Raw genomic sequence first — 21,347 nt, forward strand, 5'->3', positions numbered from 1 at the left:
GTGATTTCCCCCCAGGCTGCCTTTCTGGAGAAATCTTTAATTTTGATTGTCACACTTTGTGGAGTTTAACTCGGGGAAGCAGAGCCATAAATAAGGGGCCGCTCCGGCACGGCGGCTCCAGCTGTGCCAGGACAGCGAGTGGCACCAGCGCGGGCAGGAAGGAGGGCGCAGCCTGGCCACGGACCGGGATGCGGGCAAGACCCCGCGGCACATCCCCTCCTCGGGACGGGGGCTCCGAGTCCGGCGGCCGCCCACGCTCCCGCGGGGGCTCTGCGGGCGCCCCGGGACCGCTCCCCTTCGCCCGCTCCGGTGGGGCGCCGGGCTCGGGGAACGGCCGCCTTCCCCTTTGCGCTTCACCCCCACCGAGCTGGATGGTTCTGGGCCCCGGCTCGGGATTGCTGCTGTAATTCGGGGTGAGGTTTCTCTCCTCCCCTCCATCACCCGCTCGGCAGCTCTCCGCCCGCACGGACCCGTTAGGATGCGGGAGGTCGGTCCCAGCCGCTCCCCGGGTCAGCGGTGCCGAACCGGGAGGGAAGGGGCTGCGGCGGGGGCCCGGGGGTGCAGCCCTCCCGCTTTGCCAGCGCTCATTTCACATTCCGCGGTAACTTGGTCCCTTTTTCTCATTTTCACAGACGCGAAAGCATCCGGAACGCCGCCGCGCCCGGGAGCGAGCGAGATCTGACATAATTAAAGAGTGGCTTCAATCGGGCTGTTTTCCTAATGGTTTGTCATATCAGCCCACACCGCCCTGCGCCCCCCGTGCTCCCAACCCCCTGAGGCATCATTTACATTTCTTAATAACCCCTCATTAATATTCATGACGCGGGGAGGGTAATAACGGCTGAGCGCACACCACTAATTCAATTTCAGCGAGCCTCAGTGTGTTTAGTTAATCACCGGGGGACCCGGGTTACTTGGCACAATTATTTATTCGGAATTAGATCTCGAGGCATCTGGATTGAAACCTGAACTCGGAATAAAATTAAACCGGGATTCTCCTCCTCCTCCTCCCGCTCCCGGCTCCGGTGCGGAGCGCACCCCGCGGCGCCGCTGTTCCCGCACCGGCACGGGTCCGCGGGCAGCGGTGGGGCCGGGGGAGCCGGGGGCTGTTTCAGAGCCAGCTGCCCGGGCTGTGCTCTGGGGTCCCCCCGCTGCCCCCCGGGCTCCGGTGCTGCACCCCCCGCGGAGGGAGGGCCGCTGCGGGTCCCTCCGGTGCCGTTTGCAGCGGGGGGCTCTAACGGCGGCACTGCTGCCCGTGGGTGGGGGTCTGTCCTCGCCTCCCGCTGCACCCCGGGTGTTTGCAGCCGCTCGCTGCGGTCGTCACTGTCGCGACAGCCGCACCATGTCACCAGCACCGCGCGCCGATGTCCCGTGCGTGACGCCGAGTGTTGCGGGTTCACGGCCGGTGAATTACCGGAACGCTCCAGGAAGGAGCCAGATGATCCTGTGATTATCTGCTATTTATCTCCTCTCTAACACGCAGATTTGTTGCGTTAATTTCCCCAGGACTGATCCCTCCAATATTTTATCGAAACAACAGGGGATGCGAGGGACTTCCGTGAAAACGTTATATATATTTTTAATTTTGTGAGTGTTCTCAAACCAGACCCCGACCGAGATAACTGCCTAACAGCGGCCGTCATTAGGGTATGAAAAATGATCTTAGCTCAAAGCTGTTTTCTAAAGCGTAGTTGAAATAAATTCGACAAGACTTTGGTCAGGTTGGTTCTCTTCTAATTATTCATATTTGTTAAATTGAAAAATGCCTCCGTCTGTGCTGCTCTTGGATTACCGTGTCACGTCCCCCCCGGTGCTCAGCTGTGGCCCGGCTTCAAGGTGACAGCGGTTAATGACGCTGCCTATAAATAGCGGCGCGTTGTCAATAAACGCTGCCGGCAGCTGCAGGCAGCCCCGAGCCGCGGCCCCGGGAAGGGCCGGGTACAGAAACACGCCAAAAGGGGCCGGGGGGCTCTGCCGGGGCACCGGGGCGGGACCCCCGGTCCTGCCTCACCCGCGGCACCTGGCGCTGCGTCCCCTGGGGCTCAGCCCCCCGCCCGGGGCCGGGAGGGTCTCCGGGGGCCGCTATCACCGGCGGGGACCTGCCGCTCTGCGGGTGTCGGTCAGTCACGTTTCGTTCCGGGCCAGCGGCTCCCGTGACCGGGCCGCCACGGCAGGCCCAGCCCGCCAGGGACGCGGGGGGACCTCAGGGCGGTCCCGGGCCGGGAGCGGGGCAGGGTCCGGGCCCCCTGAGCCGCTGCCCTCGCCGCGGGGCTGTGGAGGGCCCCGGGGCCAGCACGGCCCGTGGGACGCGGCTGCCGCCCGCCCTCGCCAGGGCCCCCGGTCCCCCGCCCTCTGCCTTCTCCGGCCGTGAGCATCCCGGGGCTGCTTTGCGGCAGCGTGGCGCCCTCCCGCCTCGCTTTACGGCAGCGTGGCGCCTCCCGCCTCGCTTTGCGGCAGCGTGGCGCCCTCCCGCCTCGCTTTGCGGCAGCGTGGCGCCCTCCGGCCCGCCTGCGCTTGCTGCCTTACGGCACGGTGTCGCGCGGCCCCGGTGGTTGGCGACAGTTTCCCGGTGGCGGGGCCCGACCGGTGCCATGGACGTGGGGGAGCTGCTCAGCTACCAGGTGAGAGGCCCCGCGGCGGCTCCCGGGGCGTGGGGGGGCGCCGAGCGGGGCCGCCGGTGGCGAAGGCCCGGCGGGGCCCTGCTACTGCCGCGGGGCCTGGGCCGGCCCCTCGAGCCGGTGGGAGCGCTCGGTGCGCGGGGAACAGCCCCGGGCCGGCCCCGGCCCTCCCCGCCGCCCCGCTGGGGCGGGCCGCTGCGCAGGGCTTGCCCAGCCGCCCTCGGTGCGCTCTCACGGGCCCCGGTTACGGTGTCGCCAGCTTTTGGGGGCCTCTTCCCCCCTTCCAAGGAGTGGTGCCCGGTGGGGCCCGGTTACCGGGGCTCTTCGGGCACACTGCCCTGCTGCTGCTGTGCCTTCCACAGGCGGGCCCGGTGTGATGCCTGCGCGTGTTCCTGACGTGAAGCCTGCACTGGTTTCGTGGCTTGTGTTCTCGTTCTTTTTTTCCCCTCTTGTTTTGTGATAAAACCCCTTGAATCTGATTTTCACCAAAGTACTTTGGAAAAGTTTTCATTCTTGTAAAAGTTTCCTTCTGTCTCGTGAGCGTTTCTCTTCTCTCGGCATGTGATCGTTGGTTGTTTGGAGGTCAGTGTGTAAGCAGATGGGGTAAATCGTGTATTTATTGTCACGAGATGGGTTTCGCGTGTTCCCCTGTGGCTCAGGGAACGAGAGGGCTGATCTCAACAATGTTTTGGTACTTTGTTGTGATTTGTGCACGCGATAGTGTTGGCTTGTGCGTTAATTCTCAGCTAAACTGCAACAGTGGCTTCTCCTTGCTGAGTCGGGGTAAGGACAGCACTCCAAGACATTATCTACCTTGTAAGGAATTGAGTGTGAGAGCTACGGGACTAGGTCTGCTCCTTAACTGAGGATACGGGATCTGCACGGAGCTCCTTCCCGCCTGCCGTCCTGTATGCGTGTTGGAGGCCCTGCACGTGTTCAGAGGCGAGAAGAGCATCTTCCTGTTGAGGACACGTCTGTGCCCTCAGTGTGTGTTATCTTGAGATGCCCAGGGAAAGGGGGAAAGTGACCTTTATGTTTGAGAAAGTTCTCATCATCTGTTCCCAGGGGTATAGAAACCCTCGGGGGTGTGGCTGTAGGAACAGCCTTTCTTGGAGAACATCCCTGGCCTCCTTGGTTCAGCTCCAGGACGATTCCTTCTGCTGATTGCTCTGTCTCACGTCCTTCTGACTTCATGCACTTGTGTGGTGCTGACAGCGTAGTCCTGCCGCTCTGAGACCTGCTCTAACTTTGTATTTCTGTACCTACCATTTTTTCTAGTGATTTTTCAATATCAAATCAGAATGATAATTTCTCACGTTCCTTTAATTCTTTGGTCACCTCAGTTACAGTTAACGGTGCTGTTCTTTACTTGTTCTCTGATGCACTTTACACCTAAGGCACGGAAGGGTAAACCTGTTTGGAACTTCTGTGTGTTGTAGTTGTCTTAACCAGGCTCTAGTTTAGGTTTTTGTTGTTTTTTTCTCTTGCTCTGAAAATGTGAAATCTGCAGGATTCCCTTCTGCTCTGGAGGGAAGCACACATCTGCCTTAGTCACTTTGATTTCTGCCCAGCTCTGTGTCGCATGAGCTTTCTGTACTGCGATGAGGCTGGAGGTGAAGAAATGCTGCTCAGCTGCTGGGTGTTACAATCTTAATTTCTTTTCTTGCTGCTGAAATTATTCTCAGCTGCGGGACAAAACATTCTGCAGCTTTCAACCAGTTACTGAAATTGCTCCTGAAGGTGTTGTCCTGGTCTCTCACCTCAGTGCGGGTGGCTCCTGTGTCAGTAGGGGACGTAACACTTCAGAGTAAGCGTTGGATTTCAGTGTCAGTGGATTCAGACCTCCAGAACTAGGTAAGATGGTGAATACAAGTGAAAGGGGTGGAGGAGCAGAAGGCAGATAAGTAGCTCTGGTTCTGAGATGATGAGATTCCCTTCGGGGGGGGCTTCTGGCTGAAAGATAGAAACAAAAGTTGGGAGCAGCAGGTTTCTGTGCCTGCTGCCCTGCGCGGGTCAGGCTCTGCGCCACGGGCAAAACAGGTGCCCTCGGGGGGCAGTTTTAAAAATGCACATTCTTGTCCAATGGACGTGTAAAATTCAGAATAATCCCACTTGTGTCGTGCCTGTGCCACAGGGAGGCCGCTGCCGGGTGCGTGGCAGATACATGAGGCGAGCGTTGCTGCCCGCTGTCCCCAGCCGAGGGCTGCCGCTGCCCAGAGGAGGCCAGCTCGGGACAGCGGCTCCTGCCCTGCTCCCGTTCTCTGCCTGGTGGTGTGAGGTTAACTGGGGTCTGGGGGCTTTCCTGCGCTGGGCTGAGGCACGAGCTGGCTCTGGATCTCCTCACCCGTCCTTGCTGCAGGGGTGACACCCGCTGTCAGGCGGGTGGGCTGGATGATGGGTGGTCTGCACCTCTGCTGTCAGGTTTTAATCTCTTGCTGCAAATGAGTCGGTCCTCTCATCTTCCCTCAGCACAACCCAAAATAATTGCTTTTCTCTTAGATTGTTTTGCATTTGTCTCCTCCGAGTATCTAATCTGTGTCCTTGCTTAATCAAGATGATGTTCTCCCTCAGCGCCAAACTTGGCGTGGAAGATTTCAGGCACCGTGCCACCAATTCCACACCAAGTGTCTGTCAGAGTGGGAAAAGGAACCTCTTGCAGCAAAAAATACAATTAAACAGCACCTGGCAGTTTATACAAAGCTCAGGAATCCATAAACTTTATGTGTTGCTGCAAAACAGTTGCAGATGGTCTAAATTGGTGATTAAATATTGCTGCTGTTCTGCCCAGAAAGACTGTGCCCAGATCCTCTGCGTCTGGCCTCCCATTAAGGGGGTAATTAAGGGGACAAAGCCAACGCTGGTACTTTTCAGAGATCTCTTTTAATTGTCTGGGGAGGGAATAAGGGAGATTATTGTAATTCTCATTAAATGCAGATTTCACCACTGCGAGCGATCATTACAAATTGCTAATTTTTTAATGGAATATCAGTAAAATCAAATAACAAAAGCAGCAATAAATAATGGGATAAGGTCTGACTGCACCGAGCTGGGCGATCTCCTTGTTTGAACGGGTTGAGTGCGGTTAGTGGTGGGATGGATCTCTGCCTGTCAGCGGAGGCACATCACGATTGCTGCTGCTGGTTGAGCTCATTCCCTGTGAATTTTCATGGTAATGGGTGGCTCGGCTGGGCGGGCTGGTGGGGACTTACAGCCATATTGCCCTGGTAGCTTTTGTCGTGAGCGAGTCTGGGGAGCACAGGAGTTCGTTCCCTCTGAAAGCAGGGATCCGTATCCGTGTCGATGCGGTGCGCATCTTTCACCTCAGTTTGTGGGATTTTGGAGCTCTTGGGACTTCCTGAGATTTCTGGATTTTCCTGGTACCGGTTCTTGCGGTTTGTAACGCTCAGACCATGCACCATCCAGAAGTGTCTTGCTTCGGGAAGGAGAAACAACGATAAGTAAGATTGATAGTAGCCTGGTTTGTCACAAATGTTGTAAACAAAATCAAGAAGTTAGCGAAGGTCCCTCTGGGGGCTTGGGGCTGGCTGTCAGGAGCCCTGAACCGACAGCTCGCGCGTAGCTTGGTGCAGCGGCTCTGCTGAGCAGGCTGCAGCCGGCTGAGACGTGGCCACAAAAGAAGCTGCGTCGTTTACGAAGATTTATTTCAGATTTCATTAACAAATAATTTCCGAGCTTCACAGTAACAAGGTTACTTACAAAGCAGATGTCTTAGTAACACAAACTATATTACTGAGACTTGTAAACCTTCCTGACGTTTGGAGAAGGCTGGAAGCAATGAGGGGCCTAAACAATACGTTCTCAGATTCTCTGGGGTACTTAATCCTGGTATTGATGGGCAGTCATTGCTCTGAGGGAGCCCGGCAGGGCCCCGGGCAGGTCGTTGTGCTGTGATTTAGGGCGTCGTTTCTCTCTCCTTCACGGCACAGGGTGGGTGTTTCTGGGGCAGGCGCCGCGGTACGTGTCCGTGCACACACGAGGACCCGTGTCGGTGCGTGTCCCCGGCGCCTCGCACCCGGATAACGCGGGCCCTGACAGGTCAGCTCACACCCGAAGCAGTGCAGCTGGAGGCTGGACAAGAAACAGATCGTTCTCCCTTTACCAGTCACCAGCTTTTGTTTGCTTTATTGTATTTGATAAATGTCGGCTTTTTTAAACCCTTTTGTATTCAGGTTTTTGTCTGGCGATATCAGTGTTAGATTTAAATGAGAATGTCTTCTGAATAAATTACTGTGAGTGCACTGCATTCAGCAGGGACAAAATTAAGCTTAACTAGCAAAACAATTTAAAAATGCTTTTCTTGTGCAATTTCTAATGAATTCCATCTTCTTGCTAAGTGCACCTCAGCACAGCTGAGTAAAACCCCACATTTTATTTATCAAATGATTAACTGTCCCTTTTCTACCAGGAGGCAAAGCTTGTGTAGGTGTGTGTGAAGCTATGAAATTATTTAAATCAACGTGTTTAGACACAATATCTGTGTTTGCTTAGCAAAATGCTCCGGTCTCAGTGCAACACGGTACGTGCTTAATTCTTGTTGGCTGGTAACGGTCCCGTAGCAAATACCAGTGCAACCCAGAGATGAGAATCAATGAACAGAGGCTAATGCTTGCCTTAAATCAGTTGTTCATGACTGTGCATCTCTTGTGGAATGAGCAGAAACCCAGGTGCTTCACTTAACGCCTTGATTTCTTAGTTTTAATAGCGCTGGTTGGAAAATGGCAATATTGTTAGAAAGGTTTTGCATAACATCAATAACGAAAGGAAAGACCTTAATGCCTGCTTAATAGCGTTTGCCTGGGAATTCAATTACTGTCTATTGCCGGGGTGGTGGCAGCATTAATGATTGCACGCGGGGCACTTCCATAATTTATCATAATGATTTCTGTTCTGTATTATAGAAGATTCCTCCCTCCCAACAGCGCATAAATACAAAAAAGGATAAAATAATTGAGATTGAAACAGGGTGTAAATTCTGATACTAAGGGTTGTGTACTCAGAGGAAATGGGGTTGGTTTCATGATGGAGTTTTAATTTAGATTTTGTTCTGGTGATGTAGTCCCTTCCCATGGTACATTACTTTGCGTCTGACGAACCACCCGCTCCCTGAGCCCCTCGGTACAGCCACAGTCTGGGGTTTTTATTCCTTTTTTAATGTTTAGAAACGAGAGCGAGGAAGGAGATTCTGATGCCCTAAATTAGGACCGTCCAAGGCAGGTCTTGGAGGGCTTTTTGCTGTACATTTCAGGACTCCTTATGTCACCGATTTCTATATGTGTGTTTGTAACACTAATCTGTCAGAGGTGGTTTGGGATGGATTGGGTGTTATCGAGGAGTGAGTGGAAGGACAGACGTGTGCCATCAAGGGCACTGAGTAAAGAATATGTATTTCCCAAAGTTTTTTCCTTAAATGATGTCATTTAGAAGAGCACCTTTTTTCTTTTTCTTTTCTTCTTTGGGTTGCTGATTGCTTGGGGAGGGTTTGAATTATTGCTTGTTGACAATGACAAGCTTGCTCCCAAATGGATCTATGTGAAATTATATTTCAGTGTACCTAGCAGATAAGTAGTAGGGATCTGCTTTAAAAAACCCAACAAACAAAAAACCCACAAAACCCACCACAAAATCCTCCAAGCAAATAAATTTTTCATTTCAGAGAATCTCCGGGTATGCTGCTGCTTCACAGCGATTGAATTATGAGCTGAGTAACTGCTTTAAGAGTGCATGGGAGCACTTTGGAGGAGTTTTAAGTCAGGAACGTACCACCCGTAATGGAAAGAGCAGAGAAGATGTAGGGAGAAAGGAGGCAGATAACCACGTTTGAATAGGTCTGGCTGGGAGCAGGCATCTGGAGCTTTGATTTGTGCTAATATGTTGTCTGGGAGACTTGGTTCTGCATCTTCCTCGAAGTGGTGACAACATAACCCTGAAAACAGCGTCATCTTGGTCACTCTGCTGTCCAGTTTGCCTCATTATAATTAACACTTCAAGTGCTTTTCGACAGGGTCTGGTTTTAGTTTGTTTGGGGTTTTTTTTACATCTCTCCTGAAAGCAAGAGTTTTCTTGAGAACAGAGCTTTCATTTGCCAGCTTTTCCTGTATATTGAAATAAACAAACACAGAAATGCTCTCTGGGTTGTGCCGAGAAGCAGTCGGAGCTGCCCGCAGCGTGCGCGTCGCCATCGAGGCACAGCGGGGTTGCCTGATGAGCCTGACAGATTTATTGCCCTCGGGGGCCCAGCGGTTCCGACCTGCTGGGGAGCTGGAAGCTCCCACCTTGCCGCCCACCCTCGTGCTGGACCTGGCAGGAGAACAACCCTGTCACCTCTTCCCTCTGCTTCTTTCTTTGAATCAAAGAATCCAGATCTCAGTGGAAAGCGGGCCTTGTGTTCCTGAAAGCGTGACGTGACTGGGATGATTTTAGACAAAGGGTCCCACGAAGCAGGACAGTGGGGTCTTCCTGCCAGGTGGTGTTTTGTGAAATAGGCTGGACCAGTGTTAGACCTAATGGGGTTGTGAAATCGTCTACCAGGCAACTTGCGCAGAGATGGAAAGTAAAAGTATTTTTCTTATTGTTTTCATTGTTCTTAACACACAGGCTCCTTTTAAATAGTAAAGAACTAAGCTTTGTTTTCCTGTAGTTATAGAGCATGGAGTACTCCTGTTCCAGCTTGGTTGTTCTTCAAAAAAATATGAGACCAAATTTAATATCCTTGTAGCTTTTGAAGGGAGAGAGTTCTTCCAAATGTTTTCATCCCTTTTTGCTAAATTAAAACATGGGATTAGCGTTAATGGATTTTTTTCTTGTCCCTGGCAAATTACCTTTAATTTTGACAATTAAGTAGAAATTTTGAGGTACGGCCACTTAATCTGGAGTCAAGCCCCTGCAGAACTGCAGCAAGCAGCAATGCTCCTGTCCTGCGTACTCCAGATTGGGCTCTGGTTCTGCAGACTTCAGACAGAGGATGGGGGACGTCAAGGTGAATTAGGCTGCGCACAAGGATTCAATATAATCTCATATTCTAGGGGGGTGAAAAATGATCTTTCCCTGCTGTCTGCTTGAGCACGTTGGTCTTCTGTGGGTAAAGCCTGAGGCTGTCCCAGCTGACGTGGCTGTCTGCAGAGCCTGGCGGCGGTCAGCTGTACAGCCCCGGAGCAGTTCAGCGTGCCCCCTTCTTGTCCCTGAAATACTCGTCTTTGCCTATGAAGATATTTTCCCGTGAGTCGTGTTCATAGATCAAACAAGGTAGGATGTTGACACAGCTCTTGGCAGAGCCATTCATCTACCCATGTGATGTTCCACTTCACTAAATTAATTTTCTTCCCAGTTCTCAGAGTTGTTAAGTGTTGTGTAAGCAAATGTTTTAAACAACTTGTAAGGATTTCCTCAGTGTGTCTTGTAATACGGTGTTCTGGTTCGCAGGGGTCACAAGAGACTTGTATTCATTCACCTTATTTCTCTGACTAGCCTAACAGAGGGACAAAAAGACCCCGTGATGAAGAGGAGGAAGAAATCAAAGCACGTCGGAAACAAACTAGTGCACGAGAGCACGGTCGTCACAGGGAGGAGGAGTCTGTTGTGGTGGAAGAAACTGATGATGAGAAGAAGAAACTTCTTCAGATAATGGAGAGGGATGGAGAAGAGGAAGAGGAGGAGGTAAATCACTGGTGTCCTGTGGGAAAGGGGAGGCAGTGGGAAACAAGCAAACCCTAAATCACCTCTCTGTGATTTCCAGTTCTTCCCATATAGATGGTGAGACTAGCTGGTGATTTTCACATGCCTCTTACAGCTCAAGGTTATGGTTTTACTTCCCTGCCCTGTGGGGTATTCATTAATTTCAAACGAGGCTTCTCAAAGATATCCCCTGAAGGTTTAAAGGGTGGGCGGCAAAAGGGAGGGGAAGGGGAAGCTTTCAAGCCTAATCTCTGGTTTAGGCTGGGAATACGCAAATCAACTTCTAAAATATATTCTTAGGAAATAGTCTCTGTATTCTCACCAGTTTCCTACCTCTTATTGTTCTCATCTGTAGCCCCAGACATTCAACTTCTCCCCCTCTCCCCCTCTTTGTTGCTGTGCAGCAGCAGCAGCAAATAAACAGTCTTCTGTGCAAGAAAGGTCTTGGGTCAGAGGAGGGGGGTAGCAGCTGTCAGGGGTAAATGATTTCAAGCCTTAGAGACAGAAATCCAATGCAGCATTGGCCTTTCTGCCAAGGGCCGGGGAAAAGATCACTGTATAAATGTGACACATGGATTGGTATAAATCTGGAAGATATTTGCTTCCTGCTGCCGCTGTCCAGTTTGATAAAAAAACAAGTGATATTCACCACTGCAGAATCATGTAGGTTTGTAAAATATCATTGTCCTTTGTATACAGCATTGCTGGCATTCGTCTCTGAAAATCTCCCTCGTTTTTTTGATGTTGAGCTGTTGCCAGTACAGTTGTTGCTGATAGCGGGGAAAGATAACGCAGGATTTCTGTAGCGTCTGAGCTCCACTGGGCATGAATGGACGGAGCCAAAAGTCCTCTGGACTGGCTGGAGTCTTGTGGATCCTGCAGTGTACAAGTCCCCCGTCTTTGTCAAGTGGGATTTCCCACCCAGGCATTTAAGGGCTGGAAGTCCAAGGTTTCTTTAGAACAAAATCTCTTGTTTATTCTCTTGGTGTGTAGTTAATGTAAGTGCTGTGAAAATGCACTTTGTACCAGTGAACTTGATGGAAGGAGCTAATCTGTAGGATACTGTGATACTGAATGCAGATGAAATACCAGATATAAGGCAGATCCTAATGGAGATATTGTAGTGTTAGAGGAAGCAAAGAATCACATGAAATAGAGGGGAGCGGTGTCGGCATGTGTGACACTGTCTGTGTGGATTGAGACGCCATTGGGGGAAGAATATGGTTTGGGCACTGTGCTGATTACCGGAGTGGGACGGTGCTAAGACAGGTTGGGCTTGAGAACATGGGCAATCCAATAACAGCGGAAGACTTGGGCTGGTGTCACTGCTGCAATGGGGTTTGCTGAAGAAATTGAAATTTTCTCTCTCTCGTATGAGGTTGCTGCTTAGAGCCGCTAACCAGGGAATCTTCAACAGCAGGAGCAGCTCTTGATTTAATCCTGAACAGGAGATGGGCACAAAACTTTGCTTAAGATATGAAGGGGTCTGGTTTGTTTTTGTTTTGAGAACTTCTCTTTAGTAGTGATTGTAACATAGTCAAATAGAGGAGAGGGGAGAGGTTACACCAGAGAATCTGTATCATCGTTTCAATAAAAGAAGTGCATGAAAATCAGGAAACAAGGAAGATAAGAGTCGTGTTTGTAGATGTGAGGGAGGTGGCTAAAGCTATACTGCTGCTGTACAGTAAGTGTGTAATGCCAGCTGAGAAACACCTTAGAAGAGTTTCAAAAATAAAAGTACTAGAGTAAAATATTGATTTTTTTTTTTCATTTTCTTTAGAAAATGACTTTAAAATAGAAGTGAAAGCTTATCCAAGTGAGGAAAATACAAAAGAACATAAACTCAGGGCAGTTAAATGTAGACCTACAAAAAGAAATGCCACAATGAGCTTCTGAAAAGAAACTGTGCTCAATATGTGCTGATGGTGCCAGGTAATAACAGGTGTAAAACCTCCGGGGTTGCCGCGTGTTCCCGCAGGGTCTGGGCCCCACTGCAGCCTCGCCGCGTCGCTGTGCTCCCTGTTCTGCCTTTTGCCAGGCAACTGTTCCAACCATCCAGATGCTGAGCTCTGTTTTCTGCCCTTTCTGATTTGGTTAGGATGAACCTTTGGATGAAAGTTCGGTGAAGAAGATGATTCTTACCTTTGAGAAGAGATCTTACAAAAACCAGGAGCTGCGCATCAAGTTTCCTGACAATCCGGAGAAGTAAGATGATGCCCGGCCCCTCTCTGTGACCCTTTTTTCCTTTGATTTTAGGTTGCAGCCCTAAATCAATTGCTTGAATATACAGACGTTTTCAGTTATATAAGGCTTATGTAACAGCAGTTATTGCCATGTAGTTCTTCTAAATTGTATTTGAAACTAACTTTGTTAATTAAAAGTGGCATTATTGAGACTCTGGCAATAATGTATGGCCAGCAGCACAAAGAGAATAATTAGCAACGAAGGGAAAAGTTCTAGTTTATTAAAATCTTGCTGTTGTTAACAAGATAGTTTGTGAAACTTCAGTACTAGAATTTGAGTTTATGTTGGTTTTATATTGGGAGCACACAAATACATCCCACACCCTGATGTGTGGTGGCTAGGGAAGGTGCATCACTCTGGAGAGTTTATTTTATATGCAGGTTGGGTTTTTTCATGTGTAGCTACAACCTCTTGGTGTTTTTTTTTAATTCTACAACTGATCTGCAGAATTGGAGCAAATCTACGCATTTACCCTATGTAAATGATCTAGTAGGTAGTCCTACCCTACTACGTGATTACACGTGGAGGGGCGGGCGCGGGACAGGACGAGGCACAGAGTGCCCCAGGAGTTGTGGATTTTGCCTGTAGGAGAGCTGGACTTTGACATGACCAGAGGGGATCAGAATGCCAGGGCCACGTGCTGCTGGGGTGACAAGCCTTACCTGGTGTCTCCCAGAAGGTGCTGGTCTCTCTTTGGAGAAGGGCTGTGTCCTCTGAGTGCCACTGATGTGCTTTTGGCCTTTTTTAACCATTTTTGTCTTGCCACAGGTTCATGGAATCCGAGCTGGATTTAAATGACATCATTCAGGAAATGCATGTGATCGCCACGATGCCAGACCTGTATCACCTGCTGGTGGAGCTGAACGCTGTGCAGTCTCTGCTCGGGCTGCTGGGGCATGACAACACAGATATCCTTCAGCTGTTAAGGCAGCTCTCGTGTCAGAGGCTTTCTACAGACTTTTCTGTAATCTCTCATATCCTGCTTTCACAGGCTCCTGTATATGTTTTTCTCTTCTTTCCCACCACACTGAATTTATGTCTCTCTTTTTTTTTCCCCCAGCTGAAAGCCTTCTGTTTTCAAGTAATATTGATTCTGAATTTTTTCAGTGCTGTTATTCTCCTTTCTTGTTTTATGACCCTTTCACCTAGGTCTGAGTGGCTGCGTTAGAGTGTGAACAGATGAACGATACAGGAAAAGCTAAAGCATGGGCTTAGCAGCGTGTAGCCTTGAACTGTGGGCAGGCTTCGTCTGGAACAGTCCCCAGTCAAAATGAAAATGATTTACCCCTTTTTGTGGAGAGCTGAGCTGTCGTGCTTTCAGCTGTTTGCCATGGAGTAGCTCACCACAGCGCTTAGTTTGTAAATGGGATAAATTTTTCACCTTTAATTTGGTGTGCTCAAGACTTGAGGCTGTGGGTACCCCTCTGGTTGTGTAAATACCCAGAGACATTTCCATGCTCTGTTAGTTCTTGTGTCACTGAACCTGATCCCCAGGTGCAGCTGTCTCTTGCTCTGAAGATCTGAGGACATCTCAGAGATTTCTCTCTATACTGTTAAAGATTTTGGTAGTTTTGAACAAAAACTGTAATTTTTTTAATATCCTGGTGCCTTGATGCTGTAAATAGAACTGTGTCTGCTTTACCATTGTGCAGTCTTTAAAAGTCGAGCTCAGCCTGCGTTGCTTGTAGAATATTCTAGAGGAGGTTAAGCTGAAAAATTATGACATGATTTGAGAGATCGTGTGTGTGTGTGGTGACAAACATCAGTGACTGGAGGGAGCAGTGGAGCCCAGTGGAAAGGGCGCTGGACTTAGACTTGGGATTATGGCAGGCTTTTCTTTTTTCCTTTTTATTGATTCATGACCTTAGGAAAGTAATTTATTCTTTACTTCTTTGTGTAAAGAAGTAGATAATACTTACGAGCTTTTCTAAGGTGTTTTGAAATATGCAGTTTTAGGAGTGTTAGTGCTCAATGTTGTGGTCTGATGCACAGATCTTGCTTTTCTTTTTTTAGCACTTTTCCTTGTAGTACTATGTATTAAGAATTCATAATTCATTCTTTCTAAGTGGTTGCAGTGATCAGAAGATAAAAACACAACATAAATATTTGATTGCTTACCAGTTTATATCAGAAAGCACTGCTTATGTGTTTGGCTGTTTTGCCTTGTACCTACACGAACTCGATGTGGCGAGTGCTGGTCCCTGCAAAGCAGCAGCCCCCACAGCTCTCCTCACCCATGCTCTGGGATGGGAATGACTCTCAAGTGAATGTTTGTTAACAATCCACTGATGTGCAGTGGGAAGCACCTACCATGCATAACCAGTCTCCTGGCTACCTTAGCTTCCTTACTTATTTTTTTTGCCAGACACCGCAGGCTTTTTCCGTACTATGCTCATGACATTAAAGCTTAGACTGAATTTCTTGTTCACAGGGAAAAGATAAGCTGTGGGGAATTTGGGATAGCAGAAGTGATGCATAGCTGGAGTGCGCAGGAATACAGCTTGCTTTCTCCTTTCAGCCATGAAAGCTGTGTCCTGGGGTCACTGCCGCTGTCAAGGACTTGTCAGTATCCCCACTGTGAGCTCTTTTTAATTGGTTTGCAACTTGCCTGTCAGTTTAGGGGTAGAAATTTGGCCTATGAAGTGCAATTTTGGGAAAAATGTATTTCTTGTTATAAAGCTGCTGAAGTGTTTCCAGATCTGCTGGAAGCAGGACACAGGCTGTAGTACTGCCTCTTCGCTGTGCTGCTGCTTATGTGTGTAATAGAAACACTGTTGAAGTGAAGCATCTAAACATAAAACTAAACTGATACAGCTCAAGTTTTCTAATGACTTTTTGTTAAAACAAATGGAAAAAAAAATGCGAGGCAGGTTATTTTCTCTTAACTTGCTTATTGAGTCGTGCTCCAACTTGCTTTTAAAAATTATACCCTGGCACCTCTGACAGTGTTTTGGTACAAGCACGAGTGACTGTCTGCGTAGTGAGGGGTAACCACCCTTCTGTTTGGTTCCTGATGGCAGTTGCTGCTGGAAGTGACATCTACCCATCGAGAAAATGTACCCGTAGCTTTGGCTTGGTTAAGGATTGCTGCAGAGCATGGAGAAAGTAGGAGCCTTACTGATACACGTCTTCTGCAGCGCCTAGACACAGGTTAACTTGGCACTGGGGCAGGCAGCTCTCTTACCGTCGTCCCTGAGACTACAGAAGTCATGACTGAAACCTTGCTAAGAAAAGACATACGAAAATACTTTTCCTGCTGCTGCTTGTGTGTCTGAGCAAATGCACGAATAGGGGAACTGGGAGGCTGGGCTGTCAGCCTGTGCATTTTAAAGAGATTCATCACAAAGTTGTTATATAGGGCATGCAGAGAGCTGCACATCCTCTTCTACCCCGGTGGGACTCGGGCAAGATTGATCAGCGTGTCTGAGAGAATAGGGAAGTGGGTCTAATGAGGTGGAATACGTCTTGCCATACCAGAGAGCTGTGTAGCAGTCAGGGGAACCATGTGTTATGCAGCCCGGAGTTAATGAGTGAAAATTGGGCTGGCAGAAGCGATGCTGCTCCTGCGAGGTCCGCGGTTAGAGGAGCGTGCTGTCCTAATTGGGCCGGGCAGGAGGGGTGATGGCTCCTGCTTCCTGCAGTGGCCTTGTTAGGTGCGTGCCGTGTCGGGTTAGCAGGGGTACCACTGAGAGCAGAGTACCCAAATCAGATTATTGTGACTCATTTCTCCTTGCTTATTTTCAGTCTTGGCAATGCAAGGTGATGTGTAGTTATACCATGGCTGGCAATTTTGATTTGAAAAAATAAAAAAATAAATATCATCAAGAAACAGTAAAATTGCCTGATACAGTGAGCACACAATCACATTTGTTTTTATCATTCCTAGTTGTTAGGATTCCCTGATTTTGGTGCCTGTGAGGGCTGTCTGCTGAAGCAGTCTCTGTGCTCCTGGCTCTGGTGTTCCTGTGCCCCACCGCTGTCATGTATTACCAGTTGTTTTGGATCGTGTCGTGAGCACGCTGGCCTACGAGCGATCTGCTTTTGATATTAAATGTGTCTGCCTCTGTGTTGGTTGTCCTTAACACGGAGCACATGTTTCCATAGCTGTGGTAGACTTGCTTCAAGAACTGACTGATATAGATACTCTCCATGAGAGTGAAGAAGGAGCTGAAGTCCTCATAGACGCTCTAGTAAGTAGTAAATACTCTGAACTGCCACGCTTTCTGCCGCTGTGGTTATCTGTACTGCCAGCACCACGGTGACGTTAGCCGGGTCAGGAGCCTGCTCTCTGGTAGCTGAAATGCTGGACTGAGGACCACCATGGGTGGTGTTAATGGGATGCCAGAGTTTGGGGAGTAAGTTCTTCTTGCACCTTGTCTACCACTCCTTTTCTGGAAGGAACATGCTCATATTGTGAAATCTGTGTAGGCTGGGAGGTTTTTTTTGTGCAGGGAGGGAGAATGAAGTAATATTTGTGACTTGGACAGAGTCTTGTTGAAAGTAGGAGCTTGATTTGCATTTTTCTTCCTTCTTCCGGGAAAGGGCGACCTCCGTTCACCCATGAAAAACTGAGGTTTGTGGCAGGGATCACATTGTTACCTGAAGGGCAGCGGGGCCATTGTGATCTGTCAGTCTGGGCTCTTGCAGAGGACACTGGTAATCTTCTACCCAGTAACTCGTTTCAAACCCCACAATCTGTGCTTGAACTGGGACATCTGTTGGTCTAGTGAGTGTATGTGTTTTTCTTAACAAGCAGCAGAAGCGTGAAAGTTTTTGTGTAGCAGAGCTAGTGCATTTCTAGAGGTAGTGATACTTTTTGGTGTAGAGATTATGAAAATGATCTACGTGCAGTAGGAGATGCATGGCTCGGCCTGTGCTCCCTGCCTGGTCAGCCCTCGGGTGCCTCTTGGTCTCCGTGGTTCTGCACTTCCCCTTTCCCTGGCGTTTGTGCTGGATGCCTCCTGCTCCTCGGCTGTGGAAAGAAGCTCTCCAGGGAACCGATGCCCAGCAAAACTTGTGATTTATGTGTCTGTCCTACCTTTGGGCAGCTTTTCCTAGTGAATTGCTGCCTTTGTGAATCACTGTGGCTGTGTCCTGTTCTGTAACTGTTCTGTTGAAATTGAGAAATGGGGAATTAAGGGTTTTCTTTTGTTTGCTTTGTTTGGCTGCTCTGTGTTCTCCTACAATCCTTCTTGTCCAGTCACTATAATGTTACCTTCCAAAGGTTAATGACAGTGGCCTGGAGCTGAGTTCCTCCAGCTGGCCTCTGGGCTGCTCTTAATTACTCTGCCTTCGTGCAAAGATTGCTGGATGAATGAAGCCGTAGAGATGAGCTGCTAGAGAAGATGTTTTCTATAAAATGTGCAGAGAGGTAGTAAATCAAGCAAAGTTCTTTCTCTTTTCCTTGTCACCAGCCCGCTGATAATAGCCGAGTTTTAGAGGTTTTATTGTCCTCTTTGAAAGAAACAGGTCAGGCATATCTTGGAGAAACGTTTAGATATCTGCTTTTTAGATTACTTTTTTTAAAAGCGAGTAGGTGTAATGTAGGGTGTCTGTGAAGATTGCTGCACTACCTTCCACAGCAGCTGACACTTGTATTTTTTCCACGTGTTCACTGGGCCCAATGCTAGTTTACAGTGTTTGAATTGGAAATGTTATTTTGTTTAACTTTTCCAGGCTTGTGTCCACAATGGAAAGTCAGCCAAAGTGGAGCTGGAGTCTGTCCAGTTGCAGCTTTAAAAGCATTCTTCTTGTGTGAGCTTTGTGATCAGGAGGCTCCACCTGCAGACGTGGGTTCCTGCTCCTGCTGTTGATTTGTCTGGCTTCGTTAGCTGGCTGAAGTCCACTTGGTACATTCATCTCGCTAGGATTTAAATGCAAGGCTTCGGCTGGGGATAATCCAGCTTTTGAATTTGAATCTGCATGTGTGAGCATAGTTCCTTCAGCTTTTTGTACCTGTGAAGGTGGAAGATAGAAGAAAGATGTAGGCAGAGCAGCAGTAAGCAGCTGGGAGTGGAGCTGCGTGCGGAGCTGACAGCTAGCCCGTCCGTGGTGGGTTGTGGTGCCTCGCATTTAAGAATTCTGAGGGATTATAAATCAGTCAGGCTGGTTCAGGAAATAAGACTGTGACAAGGTGCATGTTTCCCTCCAGATGTTTTTCTGTTTAATCTGAAACACGAAAGTTGTTTAATTAATTAGGACAAACGAAGTGACAGACTTACTCCATGATTCCTTCGCTTCCTCTGAGATTTTAGAGCAAGATTGTTAATGTCTTCTGATCACGTCTGGCAGGAATTTTCCGTAGGGGTTACTGATTTTTATTTTTTATTAACCCCCCCATTCTTTCTCCTTCATCTTCCTTTTTTCAGTCGTCTGTCTTATCTTTTTGTCTTTCCCGTGACCCCGGTGATTTAGGTGGAGGGCCAGGTCGTGGCCTTGTTGGTCCAGAATTTAGAGCGCCTGGATGAAGGTGTGAAGGAGGAAGCTGACGGTGTCCACAACACACTGGGTAAGTGGCTGTTGCTCAGCCTCTCACCTCGTCCTGTGTTCTGTACGGGGGGTGGGTTATCTCTCCCCCTCCTTTCCTCCCTGCCTCCTTTCCCCTTGAACCACCAACACTGGGGTGGAGGACCTAGTGCAGCTTTTGTTCAAGCACAGCTCTAACTCCCGGTAAAGCCTGGTCCCCTGAGCCAGCGTTTGTCGCGTGGCAGCTGGGAAGGAGTCTCTTCCCAAAGCGGTTACGGAGGGAGGTGCTGATACAGGGACGAGACCGAGCACTGCACCAGGTATGCTCCACTCCTCGTGCCTTCACTGCATGCTGGTCTGTGAGCTCTGCTCACTCAGGTATGAGAGCTGTTTATGTCTTAGCAATATATTTAACTTTCAGGTAGTAAAACATTTGTATTTCATGTGAGTACATCGCTAGCTCTCTCCACTCTACCTGCTTTGCAGGGTGTCAGTGTTGTTAGCATTTAGACCATCATCTGCTCCTTTGTTATTTGGGCTTGTAATCTCCTGGGGCCTGGAAGAATGAGAGACACTGGAAACATGAGTTTTGGAATTTTTGCTGTCGCTGTTGTTGTTGTTAGTTTAGTTTTGTGCAGTGAGAATTGCTGCTGGAGTAAAGGGGAGGTGTCCGAGGCTTCTGCCAGCAGGAGCTGGTGTCACACTGAGGGTGGACTGTGTGGGCAGTGCAAAAACTGAGAATATCACAGACCCAAGCTTAAGTCTCGCTCAAAAAAAGGTATTTTTGCGAATAAGACGTAACTTTGAGAAGAGCAGTGCAGCCCGAGGAAGGACCTGGCAAAGCAGTGCTGATACAGGCCTGAGCTGAACTGCAGGTGGGGACAAACGGCTGCTTTCTGTGCCTTTCTTCTCAGCAATCGTGGAGAACATGGCAGAGTTCCGACCAGAGATGTGCACAGAAGCTGCGCAGCAGGGCCTCATGCAGTGGCTGCTCAAGAGGCTGAAGGTGAGCTTGTTTTCCTGGTGTCATTTGGGAGATATCACAATAAAAACTGACAGGCCACTGCTCTGGAAGCTGCTGTGCTTGAGATGGTGTTTGGCACAATATTAAAGGCCCAAGGCTGTTTGTTGGTGACCCTTTCCATTTGTATAGGTTATCTCTGTGATAAGTTCTAACATTTGTGAATACAGTGAATTCAAAACTCTCCTCAGACTGAGAAGTATGTCCCTTTTGACTTATAAACTAGCAAAATTGAAGGAGTTGGCTTTATGTGTAAGAAGTTCTACACAGAGAGATGCAAGTCTGCGAGTAGAAGTACTCTCATTTTTGTAGTGTTTGCCTGGAAGAGTATCTGACCTTGAGTCTTCTTGAATGTCTGTGGGTTTTACTTGTTCCTGTGGGAGTTCTTTTTGGTAGCGTGTCCCTGATCCTGCTGTGGGAACAATGGTCTTTCCTGGTCCCTTTGCTACCAAACAGCACTTGGGCTCCGGCCCCTGCTGTGGTTGTCCCCAGTAGCTGCCATAGCCCCGTGTTCCGAGCTCAAGCATCGGTAGTGCCTTTGCTTGCTACATCTCTTAACACTTTTTTTTGAGTTTTAAATGATGTCTTTAACTGCTGCTGGCGGTGGCTTTTTCTTTGAACTCATCTAATTGCCTTTTGAATTCAAAATTACTTTTTGATATTCTTAGCATCCCGTGGCAGTGAGTTAGACAGTTTAACTCTGTCGTGTGTGAAAAGGTGCTTAAACATTCCCTGGAAAATACTGTAGGAAAGGAATGGATAGTTCAGCTCTTACAGAGCTAGTGAAGGAAATCTAGCAAACAGATTCTGGCTTTTTCCTGACCCTGTTAGGAAGGCGTTGGCACCTCCACCCTTAAGTGTCTTTATGGTCAGAAGGCCTCTGAATCACAGAGATACTCTCTCAGCTTCCTAAGTGTGCAGACACCCCCCTGTGCCCCTCATATGCTTGTTAGCAGAAGTAACCTATAATTTCTCACTACAGGTAGTAACATAATTATATTCCTTTTACTTAAAAACAAAAAGTGAAGTTAATTTTATTCCAGGCAGGTGTGTACTGAGTGTCGGTCTGCTGCCTGCCTTGTAATTACTTTGGCAGCTGAAAGGCTTAGAAACTTGGGAAAGGAAAATAATCACAACCTGGTCCCCTGCCGGGTGCCACAGAAAATGCATGCGAAAGGCCCTCGAAGCTTGGTGCTGAATGTGGTGACTTCATGGGTTTGGGGATGAGGGATCAGGCAGTGGTTTTACTTGTTGTGGGGAGCTGCACGCTGATGAAACCCTTGCGCAGGAGCCTGTGCTGTTGGCAG

General features: G+C 48.8%; 1 protein-coding gene across 1 annotated transcript in view; it reads left to right on the plus strand.

The window, feature by feature from the left end:
- The first annotated feature begins 2,493 nt into the window (after positions 1 to 2,493).
- The window catches only part of CTNNBL1 (catenin beta like 1), a 46,413-nt gene continuing 27,559 nt past the window's right edge, over positions 2,494 to 21,347 (plus strand). Inside the window, exons 1-7 of the mRNA XM_068416121.1 lie at positions 2,494 to 2,621; positions 10,104 to 10,292; positions 12,409 to 12,515; positions 13,323 to 13,462; positions 16,647 to 16,744; positions 18,969 to 19,062; positions 19,934 to 20,025. Coding sequence (XP_068272222.1) covers positions 2,592 to 2,621; positions 10,104 to 10,292; positions 12,409 to 12,515; positions 13,323 to 13,462; positions 16,647 to 16,744; positions 18,969 to 19,062; positions 19,934 to 20,025 — 750 coding nt within the window. The 5' untranslated portion in view covers positions 2,494 to 2,591. The remainder of the gene's footprint in view (positions 2,622 to 10,103; positions 10,293 to 12,408; positions 12,516 to 13,322; positions 13,463 to 16,646; positions 16,745 to 18,968; positions 19,063 to 19,933; positions 20,026 to 21,347) is intronic.

Source organism: Nyctibius grandis, chromosome 19 (assembly GCF_013368605.1).
Source record: "Nyctibius grandis isolate bNycGra1 chromosome 19, bNycGra1.pri, whole genome shotgun sequence".
NCBI lineage: Eukaryota > Metazoa > Chordata > Aves > Nyctibiiformes > Nyctibiidae > Nyctibius > Nyctibius grandis.